This window comes from Rhinolophus sinicus, chromosome 16 (genome assembly GCF_057876585.1).
Source record: "Rhinolophus sinicus isolate RSI-liver-muscle chromosome 16, RSI-T2T, whole genome shotgun sequence".
Taxonomy (NCBI): Eukaryota; Metazoa; Chordata; class Mammalia; order Chiroptera; family Rhinolophidae; genus Rhinolophus; species Rhinolophus sinicus.
In genome coordinates, this window is record NC_142516.1 from 32,759,877 (window position 1) to 32,779,118 (window position 19,242).

Below are 19,242 nucleotides of genomic sequence, written 5' to 3' on the forward strand. Positions count from 1 at the left end.
AATAGGGTGGTCTCCGGGCAAGGGGACAGGGGAGGGAGGTTTAATTTTATATATTTTTATTGTTCTTTTGACTCTTGAAATTTGTACAATGGGTTTCTATTATACAGTCAAAATTATATATATATATATATATATATATATATATATATATATATATGGCAGTGTAATGTTGCTTCAGAGTCAAACAAGTTCAAATTTTGCTTTGAATCCTGGCTGGGTGGCTTTTGTAATTTGTTTTATCTAGCTTAATTTCAGTTTCTATAAAATGAAGACAAAAATAGTCCCTATATCAAAGAAACCTGAGGATTAAATGAGATATCCTATGTAAAAGGTTTAATATAGGACCTGACATTGGCACACAGTAAGCATGGAACAAATGGAACTTAAGATAATGAAATAAAAAATACACACACACATCCACCTTTGCTCAAATTGTACTTGGAAGTTTCCTTCAGTCAGTACTCACAGGAGTTGACTTTGCTATGGCTGAAAATAGTGTTGTCCCTTTTAAAATGTGTTACACACGTATCTACCAAGTGAGTACACGCCCATACCACGTGTACCAAGGGAAGGCCCTGATGGAGTCAGCTGCCTGCCTGACTATGATGTCAAGAGACACTGAGAACGGAGTCTGCTGGGGCTTCCTTCCAGGTAGGAATGCTGGGGGGAAAGGCAAGCTCCTTGTCCAGAGGGGAGTTTGTACTCCACCCAAGTGTCTGGCTGTAGGACCAGCTTCCAAAGATCCATTAGTTGATGTTAGTGAAAAATGTGTTATACACATTGGAAAGGTTTTTTTCTAACCAAATGATTGCCTTCAGGATTCTTGAAAACAATGGCTTTGCAGGGCACTTAAGACAATATAATTAGCAAGACTGAGAGGGAGATTCATAAAGGATTTTCAAAAATCTCTAGAAAACTCCACGTAAAATCTCAGGGTTCCAGCCAAAGACCTCAGTTTAAAGGTGATGATCTCTCTAATCGCTGAGAGGCTTTTGCAATGTAGCAAGTCACTGCCAAGCCAAGGAGCACCAAGAAGCACCTGCCCCAGAGGGGGTGACTTACTTTAAAGCTGTACCTGACAATGTTCTGGGGTGCATGAGGGTTGTTGGCTGTCAGAATTCGGGTGAACTCCTCCTTTAGCTCCTAAGGAAGAGAAATGCCAAGAGGATCATACATGGAGGGCCCCCACCCCTCTCTGATGCTTGGGAGGAACCCCCCTCATTCCCCCCACCCAAGGCTCAGCAGACACCTTATTACCCAGGTTCTGGGCAAGCTCGTAATGAATACCATGGCAGAACACATCGCTCAGGCTCGAGGAGCTAGAAGGAGCAAGGGTAGGCTGCTGCGCACTCACCGCATCAGTCAATTCCAGCTGGTCAGGGGGTCTAACTGTAGCTTTGGACTGGGCCCATTCATCTGTCCCTTCTCCCACTTCGGTCCCTGAATCTTCATCCTGGACAAAAACCTCATATGAAGATCAGGAGTCCCTGATTTGCTTGGGCAAGCGAGCATGCTGCAGGAAGCCCCTTCATTCACAAATCCTGCTAGAAGCCAAGCCCTGCCCCTGATACACAGAATACAAAATGTACAACAGGCCACTCATGGAAGAGTCCAAAAGAACTACTCAGGTCAGACTTTTCATTGCCTGGAAGATCATGGCCATCTCAGCCCTGGGGATGAGGGCTTAGCTGAAACATTGTGGTGGACCTTTGGCCCCAGCAGTGGGACCAAAAGAACTGGCTCCTTCCTACTGCCTCCCACACAGCCCAGAAGCTAACGGCCAGGACTAGCTGCCAAAGGCAGGGCTTTATGCAAAATGAAAGGACACCCAGCTGTTCTTTAAGCTACTTCAACTCTAATTCGTATTTTACCTTCTAATTTGCCACCCTAAAGTTACTCTTACAGCAATACTCTAAGTACTCGGTAACTTTAAGACTCACAGTCCTATTAAATCCTTGGAGAAAAAAAAAAAATCAAGGACTAGAAGTTTTTCCTTTCCCTGTGAGACAGTTAAACCCCTTGCTAACGTGGCCCGTGACATACTAAAAAATACTCACTCTCACAAGCAATCAAAGATATACAAAATAAAACAATGCAAATTTTTCACTGTAAAATTGGTGAAAATGAAGAAAACAAACACCGAAAAGACTAAACAAACATAAAACCAACCAAATGAACTAATATCCAGTGTTGGTGAAATTATAGGAAAATGGGCAACCATAAATTAGCACTACCTTCCTAAAGAGCAATTTGGAAATACTTATCAAAAGCCTAATAAGTGTTCATACTCTTAGACTCAGATTTCTATGTATATAAATTTATATTATTGTAATTGAAAAAAATTAAAATTAAAAAAGAAATTTATATTAAAGAAACAACCAAGGACATGCCCAAGATTTTAGATGCATGAATGTTTGTTGGAAGATCGATTGTAATAGTGAAAAAAGGAAACATCTAAATGTCCAATATGGGGCATGGTTGAGCTGATTATGATATGGCCTTAAGGAACATATGGTAAAATATGCAGTAATTTTAAATGATGCCATAAAAAACGTATTTATTGGCAATGGAAAGTACTCTAAATATATTACATAAAAGCAGATTATAAAATAACACATAAAGTTTGAAAATCTGTTTAAAAATAAATACATGTAATTTTTATATACCGTGTTTCCCCAAAAATAAGCCCCAGTTAAGATCATCAGCCAGACGGACACATTTAGTACATTATGACGATGTTCCAGGAGAAGATGACATGACTGTATTTGAATAAATACAGATTGTTGTACATGAAAAAATAAGACATCCCCTGAAAATATGCCTTAATGCATCTTCTGGAGCAAAAATTAATATAAGACCTGGTCTTATTTTTGGGGAAACATGGTATGCATAGAAATATCTGGTAGGATATAATATCACATGTTAACTAAGAGGTTTCCTGTGGTGGTAGGTTTAAGGGTGATTTTAATGTTCTTTTTGCTCATTTGAATTTTCTAAAAAATATATAGCTAATATTTTCAAGAGAAAAAGTGCTATTAGCTTCTTGCTGAGAGACTGTGGTGGTTTCTGCACTTACTCTCTTCCTGGCTCCTCTGCTCACAGTGATGCTCTGAAAGAACAGAAACAGAAGACAAGTCATAAGCGAATCTCCATGGAGACATCAGAAAGAGCATTACAGGGAGGCTTCTGCCCAGGGACCTCGCAGAGAAGGGACGTTGAGCTTTCCCAAGTCTCAGAGATAGTCCTCCTTAATGGCAACGTGTGATTCTTACCCAACAAGGAGGTCCTGTATCTGAGGCAACCCCATTCAGCATCAGTGAGACTGACCCAAGGAGAGCAACCAGGTAACTTAGTACTGGGCATGTGTCATTTACAGCAAGTTCACTAAACATTTTTTAAAAGCATATTTTAAGTGCTCAGCTCTACACTAGGCATTATGGGGATTTTTGAGGGCAGATTATATTCTTAAACACTTGTTTGGGATGAATTTGAGCTCTTTGTGAACAGGCACTTTGTTTTGTACACTGCTGTATCATAATATAGTAGGTATTCAAAAATACTTGTTGAATAAATGAATGAATGCCATCAAACCCATTAGTAATCATGACCCTGAGGAAAACTTTTTCCCTCTCTGGGCCTCAGTTTCCTCATCAGTAAAAGGCATAGGATTGGAAATGATGACCTTCCAGTTCTAACGTGCTCAATCAATTTTTATGTTTCCAAGGACAGCATTCTCAATTCAACTTGATAAACATTTGCTGAACATCTATTTGTATGTCAGGCACTAACCTAAGCAGTGGGAAAAAGACGAAGAGAGATGAGGTCCCTACCCCAGTTTGCTCAGTGTCCATAGAGGACAGATGAGTACGATCAGTGTTCAGCATTTACTCACTCGCTCCCTCACTCACTCATTCAGCATTTGTTCCTTTGAAAGCCTGCTCTGTGCCAGCAATAGAGATATGTGTGCACAGGGTGCTGTAGGAGAGCATGGAGGAAACTACCCAGCCTGGTGTGCATAAGAAAGGCTTCCAGATGTGGCAATTTCTTAGCTGGGTATCAAAGGACAAGTAGGGATGTCCAGGGGGAGAAAATGTTTTTCAGAAGGGATTTTCAGAAGAACACAGCATTTGCAAAGGCAAGAAAACAATAAAATGTTCCGCCAAACAAATAAAACCCCTGCAATATCTATTTAGAACAATAGGTGTTTCAGATGATGGAGCAAGAGGAGATCAGTGGAGGCTGGAAACGTGAGGGAGGGGCTCTTGGAGAAAGCAGGCTTAGAGCACTGGAAGAGGGGTCAAGGCAGCAGAAAAACCAAAGGAGGGCACATGGTGGTGGCAGCATAGTACATGGGAAAGAGACCTCACTCCCAGCTCTGTTGACCAGCTATGGGATCTTGGGGAAGTCTCGGGGCCTCAGTTTCCCAAATACAAAGTGAGGGAGTTCGACTAGGTGGGCTCTTAAACCCTTACATGACAGGCTTGTGGGGGACGCTTTGGTGGTGGAGGGGAGGAAAGAGACTCCGCGGGGAGAGTAGAGCATGTCTCAGCTTGGACTAAGATTGTCGCAGGTAGGGCAGGCAGCAGGATTCAAATTTCTGCCAGGTTTCCAAGGTTTCCAGGGATGGGAACCCTTCTCTGAGGCTAAGCTGCATGAACCAGAAAGCTGCTTTCTTCTGAAGAGCCTCTGATCCCTAAGATAACGAGAAGGAAGTGCCACACGTCAAACAGCTTTCTGGCCCACAGAAGAGCACTGGAGGGCCAATCCCAACCCAAGCTGCCAGCCTTAAATAGAAAACGAGATCCAGTTACCACTGCCCCCATAAATATGTCTGTAAAACATTTATCTGGCAATAAAATAACTGACAAGGCAATTTGAGTGTAATTGTTTTTGGCAGTTGGAAATATTTCAATTAACACACTATAAAAGCCACACTATAATAAATGCAAAACAGGCCAATGAAATCAGCTACAGCCCTGACTTCCCAACCATGGCGAAGGAGATTGAATGTCAGGCTGCTACTTTGGGCCCTTGGTCTTCCAGAAGGAGAAGTATGAGACAGACAAGCCTAAATTCCTGAAAAGTTTTGATGGTTCCTTCCAGAAGCCATCAAACCACAGAAGAAGAAAGCCCAAACTCCCTCCCCTGGCCCTCGGAACGCTATCATCTGGCCACAAGTCTCCATCCCAGCCTGCTCTCCCACCCTTCATGTGCTAGGACTTTGAGATGCAGCCCAGTAAGGCGACACATTTCCTGAGCTTGGCCCGTGCCTGCGCACCACTGCATCTTTGCTCTTACCATTCCTCTTGCCGGGAACGCCATCTTCTCCTTTCCCCCTCCCTGCTCCTACTATCTCTGCCTAACAAACCCTACCCAACTAGCCTGTGCTTGTCAGTCCTTAATCTAACCCTGACACATTGTCACCTTTCTCCTACTTCCCTCTACTCTTCCTTCCCTCACTTTGAGCAAAGCTCTGCCCCACCTTTCATTACCATCACAAATACTGGTGAATGAACGATGAAATGTGTCTTCAAACAGACATTCTGTTGTCTCTGGCCTTTGGTCTAGGACAGAATTATGAAAAGAAATACATTCTGCAGCATACATCGGAGGCAGCTTGGAGACTCAAGCAAGGGAGGTCCACCATTCTTATACTGTTAACCAAAGAAGGTCCTCTACTCTTGGAGAGGTCATTCTATTTGGCCAAGGGAAAGGACCCACCCCCACTTCCCCCACCACCATGGCAGTCAAATGAACCCTGGTGATCAATGGGAATAACAGATGGCCCAGCCTGAGCTCCTTCATAGTAGGGCATTTTCCTATTCTCACTGTTACACATTTTAGTGTGAGCATCCTGAGGGCAGCAACTAATAACAACTCACCTGCCTAGTGGTCACTTCGCAGTTCTCTTATAGGACCTGACATTGCTGAGGGCTCCCTCATTCCTTCTTGAAACTTCTTCTCCAACTTCATTTCCATGTCACTAACCTCTCCAATAATTCCTTCTCGATATTCTTGACTTCTCCAGGAATATATGCTGGACCCCATGGTCTTCTTATTCTACACACTCCCCCCTGGGGTGCTCTTCATCTTCTACTTTATGATGAGGGTCAAATCTATTTCTGAAGCTTCGACTTCCCAGAACCTCATGTTCAAATTGATGACAGAGTACTCAAAATCAGTATCTTAAAAACTGACCTCATTCTGTTCTTTTGCCACCCAAACTTCCATTTTTTCTAGTATTTCCTATCTCTCTCAGAGCTCCTCCATCTATTCAGTTACCCAGGTTGCAAATTGGGAACCGTCAAAGACGCCTGCCTTTTCCTCACCCTCCTATTAGCATCATATTTCAAAGTCTAACAATCCTATTTCTTTAATATGTATCATAACTAGCCTCTCCATTTATACCTCTCTTAATTCAGGCCCTTACTATCTCTTGCCTAAATACATTTGATTTCCCTGACTCCAGTTTCTCTCCACTCTAATAATTGTATCATTATCGTCATTTTCAGCTATTGATTACTTACTCTGGGCCAGTCATTTACTGAGTCATTTATCTTTTTCAGTTATCTCATTTAATCTTCACGAACATCCTATAGGGTAGGAGCTATCATTATTCCTAGTTTACAGTTGAGGAAGAAAACTGAGGCATACAGAGATCAGATAACCAACCCAATGGTGACCAGGATTTGAACCCAAACTTGAATCACTATCTATAAGTGATCTTCATAAAACGTAAATCTGATCATGTTACTCTCCTGTTTAAAACCTCCAAGGGCTCCCCATTAACCATGAGATGAATCCCAAGCTCCCTGACACAGCATCCTCCTCATCTATTCTTTTCCTCCCACAGCCGTTGGGAGGGTGCTATGAAAATAAAATTCTGGTCAATGTAACAGATAATTATTATTGACACCTGTGGGGCACATACTTGCACTTAGACGTCTTTTGGTATATGACCCACTGAATAGTATAAGCAACCTATTTGTTCCTGAGCATATTTTAGGGGTAAGTAAGGAACAAAAATTATTCAGCTGTTCCTAATCATGAAGATATAATATTTAAGAAACAAGTATATGATCAGATGTATCCATGAAGCCTACATGTAAGCTTTGAAGTCAACCATACCTGAGTTTGAGTCCTTCCGTTCTGCTAGTTCTATGACTCTAGGCAAGTTATTTGTCTTCTCTGAACCTCAGTATCCATAACAACACCCTCTCAGACAATCATAGGCTTGTTAGGATTAAATGAGTTGATGCATATAAAGTGCATAGAGCGGTTCCTGGCCAGAGTTTATGCCTAATACATGATAGTTAGCAGCATTATATTCTCATTTATAGAATCTGCTCGGCCCTCAGCCACACAGCATGTGTGGCCCTTTGCCTACTAGAAAGCTCCTGCCCTAGGGATGACTAGACCCTTCGCTCACATCTCCACTGAAGAGTTCAATGCCGAAACATGATTGTTCCTGGAAAGACAGGCTCTTCGAAGCATGCAAACCCACAGAAGCATGCAAACCCACAGACGCTGCATCCTCCTGCCTGGGGCCCAGGAGACTTCATTTACCATTTCAGTTGTCTTGGTCCTTATTTTAAAACTTACTAACAAGTTTCCATTAAGCTAAATTGAAACTAAATACCTCACCAGCTTGCAGTTTCCTGTTTCTAAAAGGATAAAAGCTCTTAGTCCCAAAGGAGCAGTAATTCATCAACAAATCTTCCTCTAGCTATACAGACTGCATCTCAAATCCCTGAGTCTAGTGTAGTGTCTAAAGCACACAGAAGGCACTCAATAAGTGTAGTTGAAAGGGAGTTCAAAATTTTGAAACACCTGATGAAAGGGAACAGCCACTATTATACACTATTTTGGGAGTGCCAACTGATGCAAGCTTTTTATAGGGTTATTTGAATACCTACCAAAATTTTAAATGCTGATACCCCTCAGCAATTCCACCTTCTTGAACTTTTCCTATAGGAATACTCACACACACACATAAGATGTATGTACAAAATTGCTTGCTGAATCATTATTTGTAATATTTTTAAATAAAAACTAAATATTCATTGGTGGGGCCTAGTTAAATGAATTATGGTGCAGCCATTCAATGGGATATTATGCATATTTTTAAAAGAATGAGGTAAACTTGTATTGTTGTGGAAAGTTCTTCAAGGTGTATTGTTAAATGAAAAAACAAATGACAGGAATAGATGACCCATCGGCTTACTTTAACAATATATGTTTATGTGTATTTGCATATACATACAGAATTTCTGGGACAATATATAAGATGCACTGACAGCGATTTGCTCTGGGGAATTGTGGGGACGGACAACAATACTGTTCACCTTACACTCATTCTCATGGTTTTAATATTTTTCATGTGAATGTGCATTACTTTTATAATTTAATATGCTATTTAAGAATTTCACTGTTCTCTTTGATATTTTGGAATTTCACGAGAGGGAGTTGAGCAGCAACTTTAAGTAAATTTGGATCATTTATAAATTAAACTCCAGCAGGGCCCCAACATTCAAGAACCACAAGGCTACAAAACCTTCTCTGCTTTCCAGATGCATTTTCTCTGCTGGCTACTCAGCAAAATTCCCAAATGGAACCACATGATTTATCTTTGTGTTTGGGGCTTTTCCCAGATTCCAGTATTTTCTGCCTTCTTACTTGGGCTGGTTTCTATTTATCCCTACAAATTCTGTCTGTCTCTGGTAGACCTGATTTTCCATTAAGAACATTCAGTCAAGGTTCTTGCTTTCAGGTGTGGAAGCTGCCATTACTTTCTGCTCGCTTTGCCCTCTCTGAAATTCACTTTATTAAGGCTTCTTTGCACCTATCGCTCTTTGATAGTTTCATAGTTTATTTTTTTGTTTGTTTTTCCTTGTTGTTACTATGGGAGTTATAGGTCTTTCACATACAATTATAAACTAACAATAAATAAAAATGACCACACACACAATTTTTTTTAAATCAACCAAGTACAGTTAAAGAGATTTTTCTTTCCTATTATTGCAGTGCTAGCACAGTGTTAAAAACACAGAAAAGGGGAATATGAGACCAGGATCGTGCCTCCCTGGAAGCCCAGGAGAGCAGAAGCCAACTCTACAGGAACCTTCCCACATAAAGCTATAGAAGGCAAGTCAGGGTAGGGTTTAAAAGCTCAAACTCGGCTGGATTCTTGACTCTGCCACGAACTATATGTGAGATCTTGAGCAAGGTATTTATTCTCTGATCCTGATTTTCTCATCTATAAGGTAGAGAAAACATTAGTGCTCTCCTCAGAGTTGCTGCGAGGATAAAATAAAACAATGCATGAAGAGCACTTAACTCAGAGCCCAGCATTCAGTAAGCCCTCAAGCAACAGTGGCAGTATAGAGTGTGTGCTTGTCATTATTTATTATCCTATCATGGTCTGCTATGCATGGCAATTGAGTCCCATCCTGAGGGCATTTATTGAATTGTTGAAAAGTATGTTGTCTAGGGTCTAAGAATCCCTAATCAGAAAGGAGCCTATAAATCTTGGGGTGTCACAGCAGGGGGATGACAATAAAAATATCTTCCATTTATATAGCACCTTTCAGTTTGCTAAAACTTTGAGGTACATCGTCTTATTTGACTCTTATACTAATCTTTTGTGTGTTAATGTTTAATTTTGTCAAATTTTTTTCTAAATCTATTGAGATGTCATCATGATTTTTCTCCTTTTTTCAGTTAATGTGACGAAATACCTTTTTTTTTTTTTAATGTTGAGCTATAACTTTGTGTTATTGGGATAAACTCCACTTGGTCTGACATATTATTCTTTTTATTATTGCTGGAAAAGATTTACTAATATTTTGTTGGATTTTTTTCATCTATGTTCATGAGGAATGTTGGCCTGTCATTTTATTTCCTTGTAATAGCTTTGATTTTGATATCAGACTTATGCTGGCATCATCTAATAAGTTGGGACTTGTTTCCTTCTCCATTTTCTGTAAGACTTTGTGTAAGATTAGTGTTATTTATTCCTTACATATTTGACACAATTCATCAGTGAAACCATTTGGGCCTGGAGTTTCTTTGTGGGAAGGTTTTAAGTTATGTATTCAATTTCTTTAAATAGGCATGGAGTCTTCATATTTTCCATTTTTTCTTGTGTTACTTAAAGTGTATTGTTCAAGAAATGTGTTCATTCCTTGTAAGTTGTTGAATTTATTGCCATAAAATTGTTGATAATATTCCCTTAATATCCTTTTTAATGTCTGGGGTTCTGTAGTGATACCTCATTTTTTATCCCTAATATTGGCTGTTGTGCTTTCTTTGTACTTTGATAAACCCTGCTAGGTTTTATCAATTTTATTAACATTTTGAAAGAATCAACTTCTGGCTTTACTATTTTTTAAATTGTTTTTCTCATTGTTTCTATGAAACAATAAAATAAATCAATAAATCAATAAAATAAATGGAATGGATGAAATTAATCTCATTTTTATTATTTTGGATTTAATTTTCTCATCTTTCTCTATTTTCTAAAGGTAGAAACTTAGAACAATGATTTTAAATCTTCTTTTCTAAAATAGGCATTTAAAGCTATATATTTCCATTAAGCACAACTTTAGCACCCCACAATATGTAATATTTTCATTACCATTCAATTAAAAATATCTTCTAATTTCCCTTGTGCTTTTTTTTGACAAGTGTTATTTAGAAGTGTGTTCTTTAATTTCTAAATATTTTGGGATTTTAAAAGCTATTGCTATTTATTTTAATTTAATTCCATTTTGGTCAAACTATCCCTAGTATGCTGAGATCTTTCTTCACAGATGGATGTTTGAATTGAATTAAAATCTCTAAGATTTTAATCATTTCAAATATATTGAGACTTATTCTATGTCCCAGTATATGGTCTATTTTTATGAACATTCTGTAGTTCTTGGGTATAATTTTCATTTACAGTTCTTGGATGTAGTGTTCTATAAATGTTAAATAGGTCAAATTGATTAACAGATCTTCTATTAATACATCTTTCAATTATTGAGAGAAGCATGTTAAAATCCCCAATCATTATTGTGTATTTTTCTATTTCTCCCTTTAGCTCTATCACTTTTGATTCACATATCTTGAAGTTCTATTAATAGCTGCATATACGTTTGTGATTTTACGGCTCCTCTTGAATTGACCCTTTATGTCTCCTCTTGAATTGACGCTTTATCATTATGAAATGTCCTTATTTATCTTTGGGAATAGTCCTTCTCTTTAAGCCTACTTAGTTCTGATAATACTATAACCACACAGCTTTCTTATGCTTGCCATTTGCATGGCATATTCTTTCTACTCTTTTATTTTCAACCTTGCTATGTCTTTATATTTAAACTGTATCTCTTATAGGCAGAATATAGTTGGGTCTTGCTTTTTTCCCCGTGCCTGAGAAACTTTGCCTTTTAATTGAAAGTATTGGTCTTTGCCATGTTGCTCTTTGTTTTCTACTTTTTCCCATCTGCTTTTGTTCTTCTGTTCATCTTCTGTCTTCTTTTGTGTTAATCAAGATTTTTTAATATTTCGTTTTATTTTCTCTATTGGCTTTTTAGCTGGGCCTTTTTGTATTATTTTTAGTGGTTGCTCTAAGGTTTACAATATGCATCCTGAACCTACTACAGTCTACTAAGAATAAATATCATGCCACTTCATATTTCACAATGTAATAACCTTACATCTTAATTCCATTTACCACCACCACCTCATCCTTTGCCATATTGTTGTCACATATTTTGTTTCTATATACATTATAAGCCTCACCTTAGAATGGTATTATTTTTACTCTAAGGAGTCATGTGTCTTTTAACAAATGTTAATAGAAGAAAAACAAAAGCTAGTTTTTTATCTTTAGCCACATATTTACCATTTCCAGTACTTTTTGGTCATTCCTATAGATAGAGCTTCCATCAGGTACCATGTTTCCCAGAAAATAAGACCTAGCCGGACAATCAGCTCTAATGTGTCTTTTGGAGCAAAAATTAATATAAGACTGGGACTTATTTTACTATAATATAAAACTGGGTCTTATATAATATAAGACTCGGCCTTATATTAATTTTTGCTCCATACTTACCTGGCAGGGGAGATACCATGATCACGAAGGTGGTTTTCCCAGGGCGAGGCTTATCCATTGCACTCCGGATGTGCTGACCCCTGCGATTTCCCCAAATGTGGGAAACTCGACTGCATAATTTGTGGTAGTGGGGGACTGCGTTCGCGCTCTCCCCTGAAAAAAAAAAAAAAAAAATTTTTGCTCCAAAAGACGCATTAGAGCTGATTGTCCGGCTAGGTCTTATTTTCGGGGAAATGGTATTATTTTTCTTCAGTTTAAAGAACTGCCTTTAGTATTTCTTGTAGTTAAGGTCTGCTGATGACAAATTCTTTCTGCTTTAGTTTATCTGAAAATGTACTTATTTCCCCATTCCTTTTGAGGGGTATTTTTGTTGGATATAAAATTCTGGGTTGACAATAATTTTCTTTCAGTGCTTTAAATATGTCGTTCCATTGTCTTCTAACCTCCGTTATTTACAATGAGACATCAGTCATAATCATATCATTATTTTCTTGTATGCCATGTGTCGTTTTTTCTCTGGCTACTTTCAAGATTTTATTTTTATCTTTGGTTTGCAGTATTTTGACTATGAGGGACCTAGGTGTGATTTCTTTGTATTTATCCTTTTGGGGAGCTCTCAAGCTTCTGATAACATTATATGTTTTTCATTAAATTTAGGAATTTTTTATCATTATTTCTTCAAATGTTTTCCCCCTCCTCTTTCCTTCCGGGATTCCAACTACAAGCATGTTCCAAATACATATATGACATATTCCCATAGGTCACTAAAGCTCTTGTTTGTTCTTTAATATTGTCTCTCTCTGTTTTTCAGATTGGATAATTTCAATGTATCCATCTTCATATTTAGCTGTTAGGACCATCCATACATTTTTCAATTCTGGTATATATTTTTTCATTGTTTCCACTTTTCTGCTTAGAGTCTCCATTCATTAACTCAATATTTTCTTTAAGTCCATAAATATATTTATAACAGCTGCTTTAAAGTCACTGTCTGCTAATTCTAACATCTGTGTTATCTTACTTGTGTCCTTGTACTCTCCTTTGGATCTATCTCCCTGAACCATGATCAACAAATTGTCCCCAGGCAAAGAACAAGGATAAAAATGCAACTCATGTTGGGTGTTTCCTTTCCCTCAGGAATCACTGTTGGGAGGGAATGACTAAAACAGGTGCCTCATATATTGTGTCCAGGATTAGGGTTGTTTACAATTGGAGGGCAAGTTCAGTATGGATTGTTCCATTATGGCCAGAATATAAGTTCCATATATCAAGGTCTTTAAAAGTTACAGATAAAGGGTGCTGCAATTTAAAATTATCTGCAGAAATGTGCTATTTTAAAAAATACCCTAAAAACTTGTGTAAAGGACAGAACCTTTAATGAAACATAGTTGCTAAAAGACCATGAGAGATGTGGAGAAAGTAATTAGTACCTATATCTGTTTCAGAACCAATAGTTTTCCAATTCCAATTCTAGGCTATCTATGTATTTATAATACCCACCCACAAACCACCACATATACATCTTCCCCCTTTACCCAACCAACCCCTTTACTTGAGGAAACTTGAGTGAGCCTTTTTTCTTTGCAACTTAAAGAGCTTCACTAAAATATATATGCTTTAGAGCAGGGGTGTCCAAACTTTTTTCAACGTTTTTTACCAAGGGCCATATGCGGTAAAATACACAAACAGCCAGGCCACTCACTCGAGGTGAAGTACATATTGCCTCACCTGGTTTATTTAAGTAAACTGAATATATTTTTGGAATTTGCTGCAGGCCAATTAACAATGGATTGAGGACCGCAGTTGGCCCACGGGTCGCAGTTTTGACACCCCTGCTTTAGAGTTTGCCAGGCCCAAAAAGGGCAGGAGAACTAGGAAAGACTTGGGTATTCTAGGCAGAGGAAACAAAATCATAAACAAAGATATAGAGGCTTAGAACCACGTGTCTGTTCAGGGATGAGTAGATTTTTTATTTATCCATTTATATTCCAATTTGTATCAAAGCAAGATGAGTCTGAATATGTGACACATGGAATATAAATAAACGAGAAAATGGCTGTAACATAAAAATAGAAGTAGGAAAATAAGCTTAGCATGAGGAATAGGGTTCCTACATAATTAACAGAATTAGGCTGCTTTGACTAGGATGAAGGAGGTCTGAACTGCTTCTTCTGCAGGCCCAGAAAGAAAAGTTAGTGTTCAGAATATTGCAGTATGTACCTTTTCATCATTTATTTATTTACTCATCAACTAATATATTCAGTCATTATTCACTCATCCGATATTTATTAGGCATTTAAGATAATATTAAGCATATTATCCTTTGCTAGATCCTAGGTAATAGCTAAAGAAGAACGAAGGTTGAGTTCGTCCCACTCCAAGGGGAACTCAAATCTAGGAGATGAGATAAATGGAGTACATAAACTCACCAAACAAACCAGAATCCAATGACTCCATGAGTAGGACAAAGTGTAGAGAGACACAAAGCAGTGAAACCAAAGTTTGATCAATAACTGTGTCCTTTGCTTGCTTCTTCCATACAACTCTGTCTCAGTGATTGAGAAGAATGAATCCTCCCTACAAATTCCTAACTGGCAGAAAACAATTTCACGTGGCTTGCACACAGCTGGAGCCAGAGAATCAAAATTACTCTTCATCATCAGCTTGACGTAGGCTGCAAAGCCCAGGGATAAGCACAAGAGCCCTCCCTCTGCCTTTATTATTTGAGTACCTGACATGTACCAAGCACTAATAAGGTGCTAGGCTCCACAATAAACAGGGGAGGAGACCAAGTTCTGGCTTCAAATGCTCACAGCTGTTTTGTAATCTGATAATTGTGCATGACAAACCTCAGACCGTAACTCTGAAATAGCATGACTGTAATCATAACAAAATGGAACAGCCATTGGCAAAATTTGTTTTCTAGTTATCACTTCCAGAAGGAATTCCATAACACTACTAGGGAAAGAGAAGATTCTCAACTTCCTGCCACTAAACCTCTAAATTATCTTCATCTGCATCCACCCTCTTCCTTTCTCCTCTCCTGTTACAAAGTGTTCCATTTCCTTCCCATAACTCATCCACTCCTACCTACTCAGTGACTTGGCTCTACTCATTATTTTATCTGTCTCTTCATCTTCATCCTTTCTCTATCTATGCCAGGGTCCCTCCCCTGGCATTTAACATATTCAAGTCTTACTTCTTTCATCTCTAAAAAAAAAAAATCCCTGTCAACATGGTCTTCACTGCCTTCTTAGTTCAATTCAGTCTGGCTTTTATCTCTGAAATTGTTCTTCCCAAGGTCCACAATAACTTCCTAATTATTCTATATCTAGTTCTTATCTTCATTGACCCCTTAGCAGGATGCATCATGGCTAACCACATACTCTATAAACATTATAAACTCACTCTAAACACACTCTTCCTTAGGCTTCTGGGACATTATCCTTCCTTGTTGTCTTCTAACTTCTCTGCTTACTTTTTATCTTACATTTTAGACTCTTCTTCCTCATCCAAACTTTCAATCATGATGTTCCTCCTAGAAGTGTTTCCTAAGACATGCTTCCATAGTACCATATGCTACTTCCCCAATCATATTCCAGCATTCATTCAATAATCATTCATTAAGAACTTATGACGTGATGACCACTGTATTAGGAACTGAGAAGACAGATATGAGCAAAAACATCCACAGGCCCTGCTCTCCAGGAGCTCACAGTCTAATGGGAGATACATACAATAATCAAATAATTATACAAACAAGTGCATAATTGCACACTGTGATGCATGCTATGGAAGAAAGGCTAAAGGACAATGAGACTATATTACAGAGGAACCTTAACCCCATCTTCATTAACAGGGCAGGGGGCATTGGGGAGGGTTGTGAGGACGGATTGATATTTGGGCTGAAACCTTAGGAGTGCGTGAGTACATGTGTAAGGGAAGGTGTGAAAAGTGTTCCAGAAAGAGGGGATAGCATATAGAACTGAAGTACAGCAATAATAGGGGAAAAGTGGTACAAGTAAAGGCTTAGAGACCCAAGCAGGCCTCAGCCTATATAGGCACCTGAACAGTTATCTAAAAATTTGGTCCCTATCCTAAGAGCAATGGGAAAATACTGACGGGTTCTGAGTGGAGGGTGACATAATCAGATAGAGTTTGCAAAGATAACTTGATGCAGTGTAGAAAATGGATTTTTAAAGGACATGAGTGGGTGAGGAGAATACCAAATACAAGGCTTTCCCAGCACTTTGGGTGGGCTAGGGAGGTGGCAGTGAATGTGCAAAAAGTGGTTTGATTTGAGAGACATTTAGGAGGTATGGGGCAAAGGATTATATTTAGGGCTTGAAGAAGATAGGAGGTATAAAGATGACACTAAGAAGGAGCACAAGAGTGAGGATATCTTACTTTGGACATAAAGAAACACATCAACTTCCCTTTGATTCTGCTCACCCTCTCCTGTCCTTTCTTCTGTGGATCCCAGGTCCAGTCACCAGAATCAAAATCTCTGATTATCTAAGATTTCCTTTTGGCCTTACACCCGATCTTGCCCACTCACCCCTACCCTAGTCACCCCTTATCAAAATCAATATTACCTACTACAAGGATTGTCTCAGAGGGGCCTCTAGAGAGACTATAAAATGATCAAAAATGCAGATCTTTTCTTTGGCTCTTACAGACAAATGATACAAAATTCTAGACTTCCTTTTTTTTTTTAATGGTAACTGAGTTATAAAGGAGTACTAAAATTTGTTAGTCATAAACTAAATTTAGCTTTTAACTAGAGTTTACAGAAGATTCTAATTCAGTTCTCTACTAAGTCTGGCTGCCAGGCAATACTTGGCAATGTTGCAAAGCTCCTCCTGCACATATACACATGCAGCCAGTTAGAATTCTTGCAATTCTCAGGAAGGATACTGTTATGAGGGCTTTACCAGCAATGTTTTGGTCATGGTTTATGGTGCTTGACATTCATGCATTTTAATGACAAATTATGATTCCTGGAGTTCCATCATGATCAATGTAATATACCATGGCTTATTTGATTAATCCTCTGGGGTAGAGGGATGCACCTCTCTCAACTTATTTCTTGACACTTACCCCTGTCCCCTTCCTTGCTGATCTAGAACATGTGTAGCAGGCTCCCATCTCAGGTATTTTACATTTGCTATGCCCTTTATCTGGAATGCTTTTCCCCCAGATATCACATAACTAACTCTTTCATTTCTTTTAGGTCTTTCTCAAATGTCACCTCTGTGAGGCCTCCCCTGACCACTGTGTTTAAATCATAATCTTCTGATTCCCTGAACTTCCTACTCCATTTCCCCGTTTTGCTTTTTCTTGACAACTACCACACCACCTGATAAACTACCGTGTATAATGCGCACTTTTTTGCCCAAATTTGTGAGGGAAAAATAACGATGTGCATTATACATCGTTAATACCCATAATAACGATGGGTATATTAATTCCATATCTACATAAATGTTTTAAATTCTTTTATTTATGCTTATAATTAAAAGTGTAACTCTGGAAATCAATAATAATATCCGTATGCAAAATAATACCCTGGAATATGATAATTGGTTTTGTTGAACTTAAGATGAACTTGAAATGATGAAGAGTTCTTGGCCTTCTATGATGTGTAAATTTCGTAAATTTTTTACCGGTACATAAAATTTCTTGTACTTTGTATCTGTTCTTGTGTTTTGTAATTATTTGTTACATAAAATTTCTTGTACAATAATATGTTAAAAAATAAATGCTAAAATTCCTTTATAATAGTAAAAACTAGTACCTAAATATAAACTAATAAAAATTTGAATTAAAAAATTAAAACGAAAAGTTGTTTTCCCCTGAAAGTTTGGGCCAAAAATTTGGGTGTGCATTATACACAGCAAAATATGGTATATTTTACTGATTTGTTAATTTACAATTTACCTCCAACTAAAAGTTAAGCTCTATGAGAACAGGGGTTTTAGTTTCTTTTGTTCGTTGCTTGATTACTAATACCTAGAACAGTACTTTGCATATAGTAGGTTCCCAACAAGTAATTATTAAATGAGAATGGCTATTTATCATCAGAATGTTTGACCTCTTAATCTGCAATACCCAGCTTTTAAGGCATGGGTATATATGGTTCAAATGTGAATCATTCATAGCCCTACTGCCAAAGCAGATATTAACAGGAAGCTAGAAAAACATGCTTCTACTGTGACATTTCCTTGTTATTCCTCCCCATTCCAGAGTCATCCCTTCCTATAATTCAAATACACTCAGAGCAAAATTTCTAAAGAACAGATCAAAGCATTCAGAATTCATATTCAACTCATTTCAGAATTTAGGTTCGGGGGAATCAGCATTGTACAAGAAAGACATGATCCTTGCCATCACAGAATTTATAGTCTAGTGGGGTTACTACCTGATCCTGCCTCCTGAAAAGGTACTTAATCCCTTGTAGGAGAAAATGGAGGCCAAGCTGAGGCCTGATGAGTTAACAGGAGATGGAGAAATTTGGGGCAGGGTGGCATGGATCAGGTTGCAACAGACAGAAAAGATTGTGTCAGGCAGGCAGAGGAAACAGCAGTTTCAAAGGCCTAGAGGAGAAAAAAAGTGTGGATGTCACTTTCCAGGAAGTGAGGGTAGTTCAATGTGCTGTAGCTGTGGAATTTTCACAGAGCCATGGTGAGATCTGAAGTAGGGTGGGTAGCAAAGGCTAGACCATGCAAAGCCTTGCAGGCCGAAAAAGCAAATTGCACTTTTGGGACTTTATGCTAAGAGCAAGAGAGAGCCAGTGAAAGATCTAATCAGTGGAGTGACATGAACAATGGAGTTTAAACTCCTCTCTGTCCCCTAACCCAGCCCTGACCTTCCCTCTCCACTGCGGGCATCCACATCATAGCTGCCTCCCTGAAGCTTTTCTGCTGTCCACCCTGCATGTCTCCCTCTCAACTCCAGGGATCCCATCCTCCCTTATCTTTGTTTGCCTGGGTTCTGTCTCTCCCCATTGGCCTGAGTTCCCAGAGGACAGGGACAACTTCTCAAACCTCTCTAGGTTGTCCCACACTCAGTTCATCACTGACCCAGATTGGGCTTCACTGAGACAAGAGGATGATAACTACAATCTCGCACAACCCAGCCTTTTC

The 19,242-nt window shown here is 38.7% G+C and overlaps 1 protein-coding gene and 1 non-coding gene across 6 annotated transcripts in view; one reads left to right on the plus strand and one right to left on the minus strand.

Moving 5' to 3' along the window:
- The window catches only part of DNAI1 (dynein axonemal intermediate chain 1), a 56,155-nt gene that overhangs the window by 34,853 nt on the left and 2,060 nt on the right, over positions 1–19,242 (minus strand). For all 5 annotated transcript variants that reach the window (XR_002137602.3, XR_012495830.2, XM_019734533.3 and 2 more), the window contains exons 2-4: positions 3,077–3,109; positions 1,355–1,453; positions 1,063–1,143 (exon numbers count right to left, since the gene is read on the minus strand). Coding sequence is in view for 3 of the 5 variants with exons in the window: in XM_019734533.3 (XP_019590092.2) it covers positions 1,063–1,143; positions 1,355–1,453; positions 3,077–3,109 (213 nt within the window). In the remaining 2 variants the exon portion in view is untranslated. The remainder of the gene's footprint in view (positions 1–1,062; positions 1,144–1,354; positions 1,454–3,076; positions 3,110–19,242) is intronic.
- Positions 12,090–12,253, plus strand: LOC141571445 (U1 spliceosomal RNA). Its single transcript, XR_012496185.1, has one exon. It is a non-coding gene; the product is annotated as a U1 spliceosomal RNA (small nuclear RNA).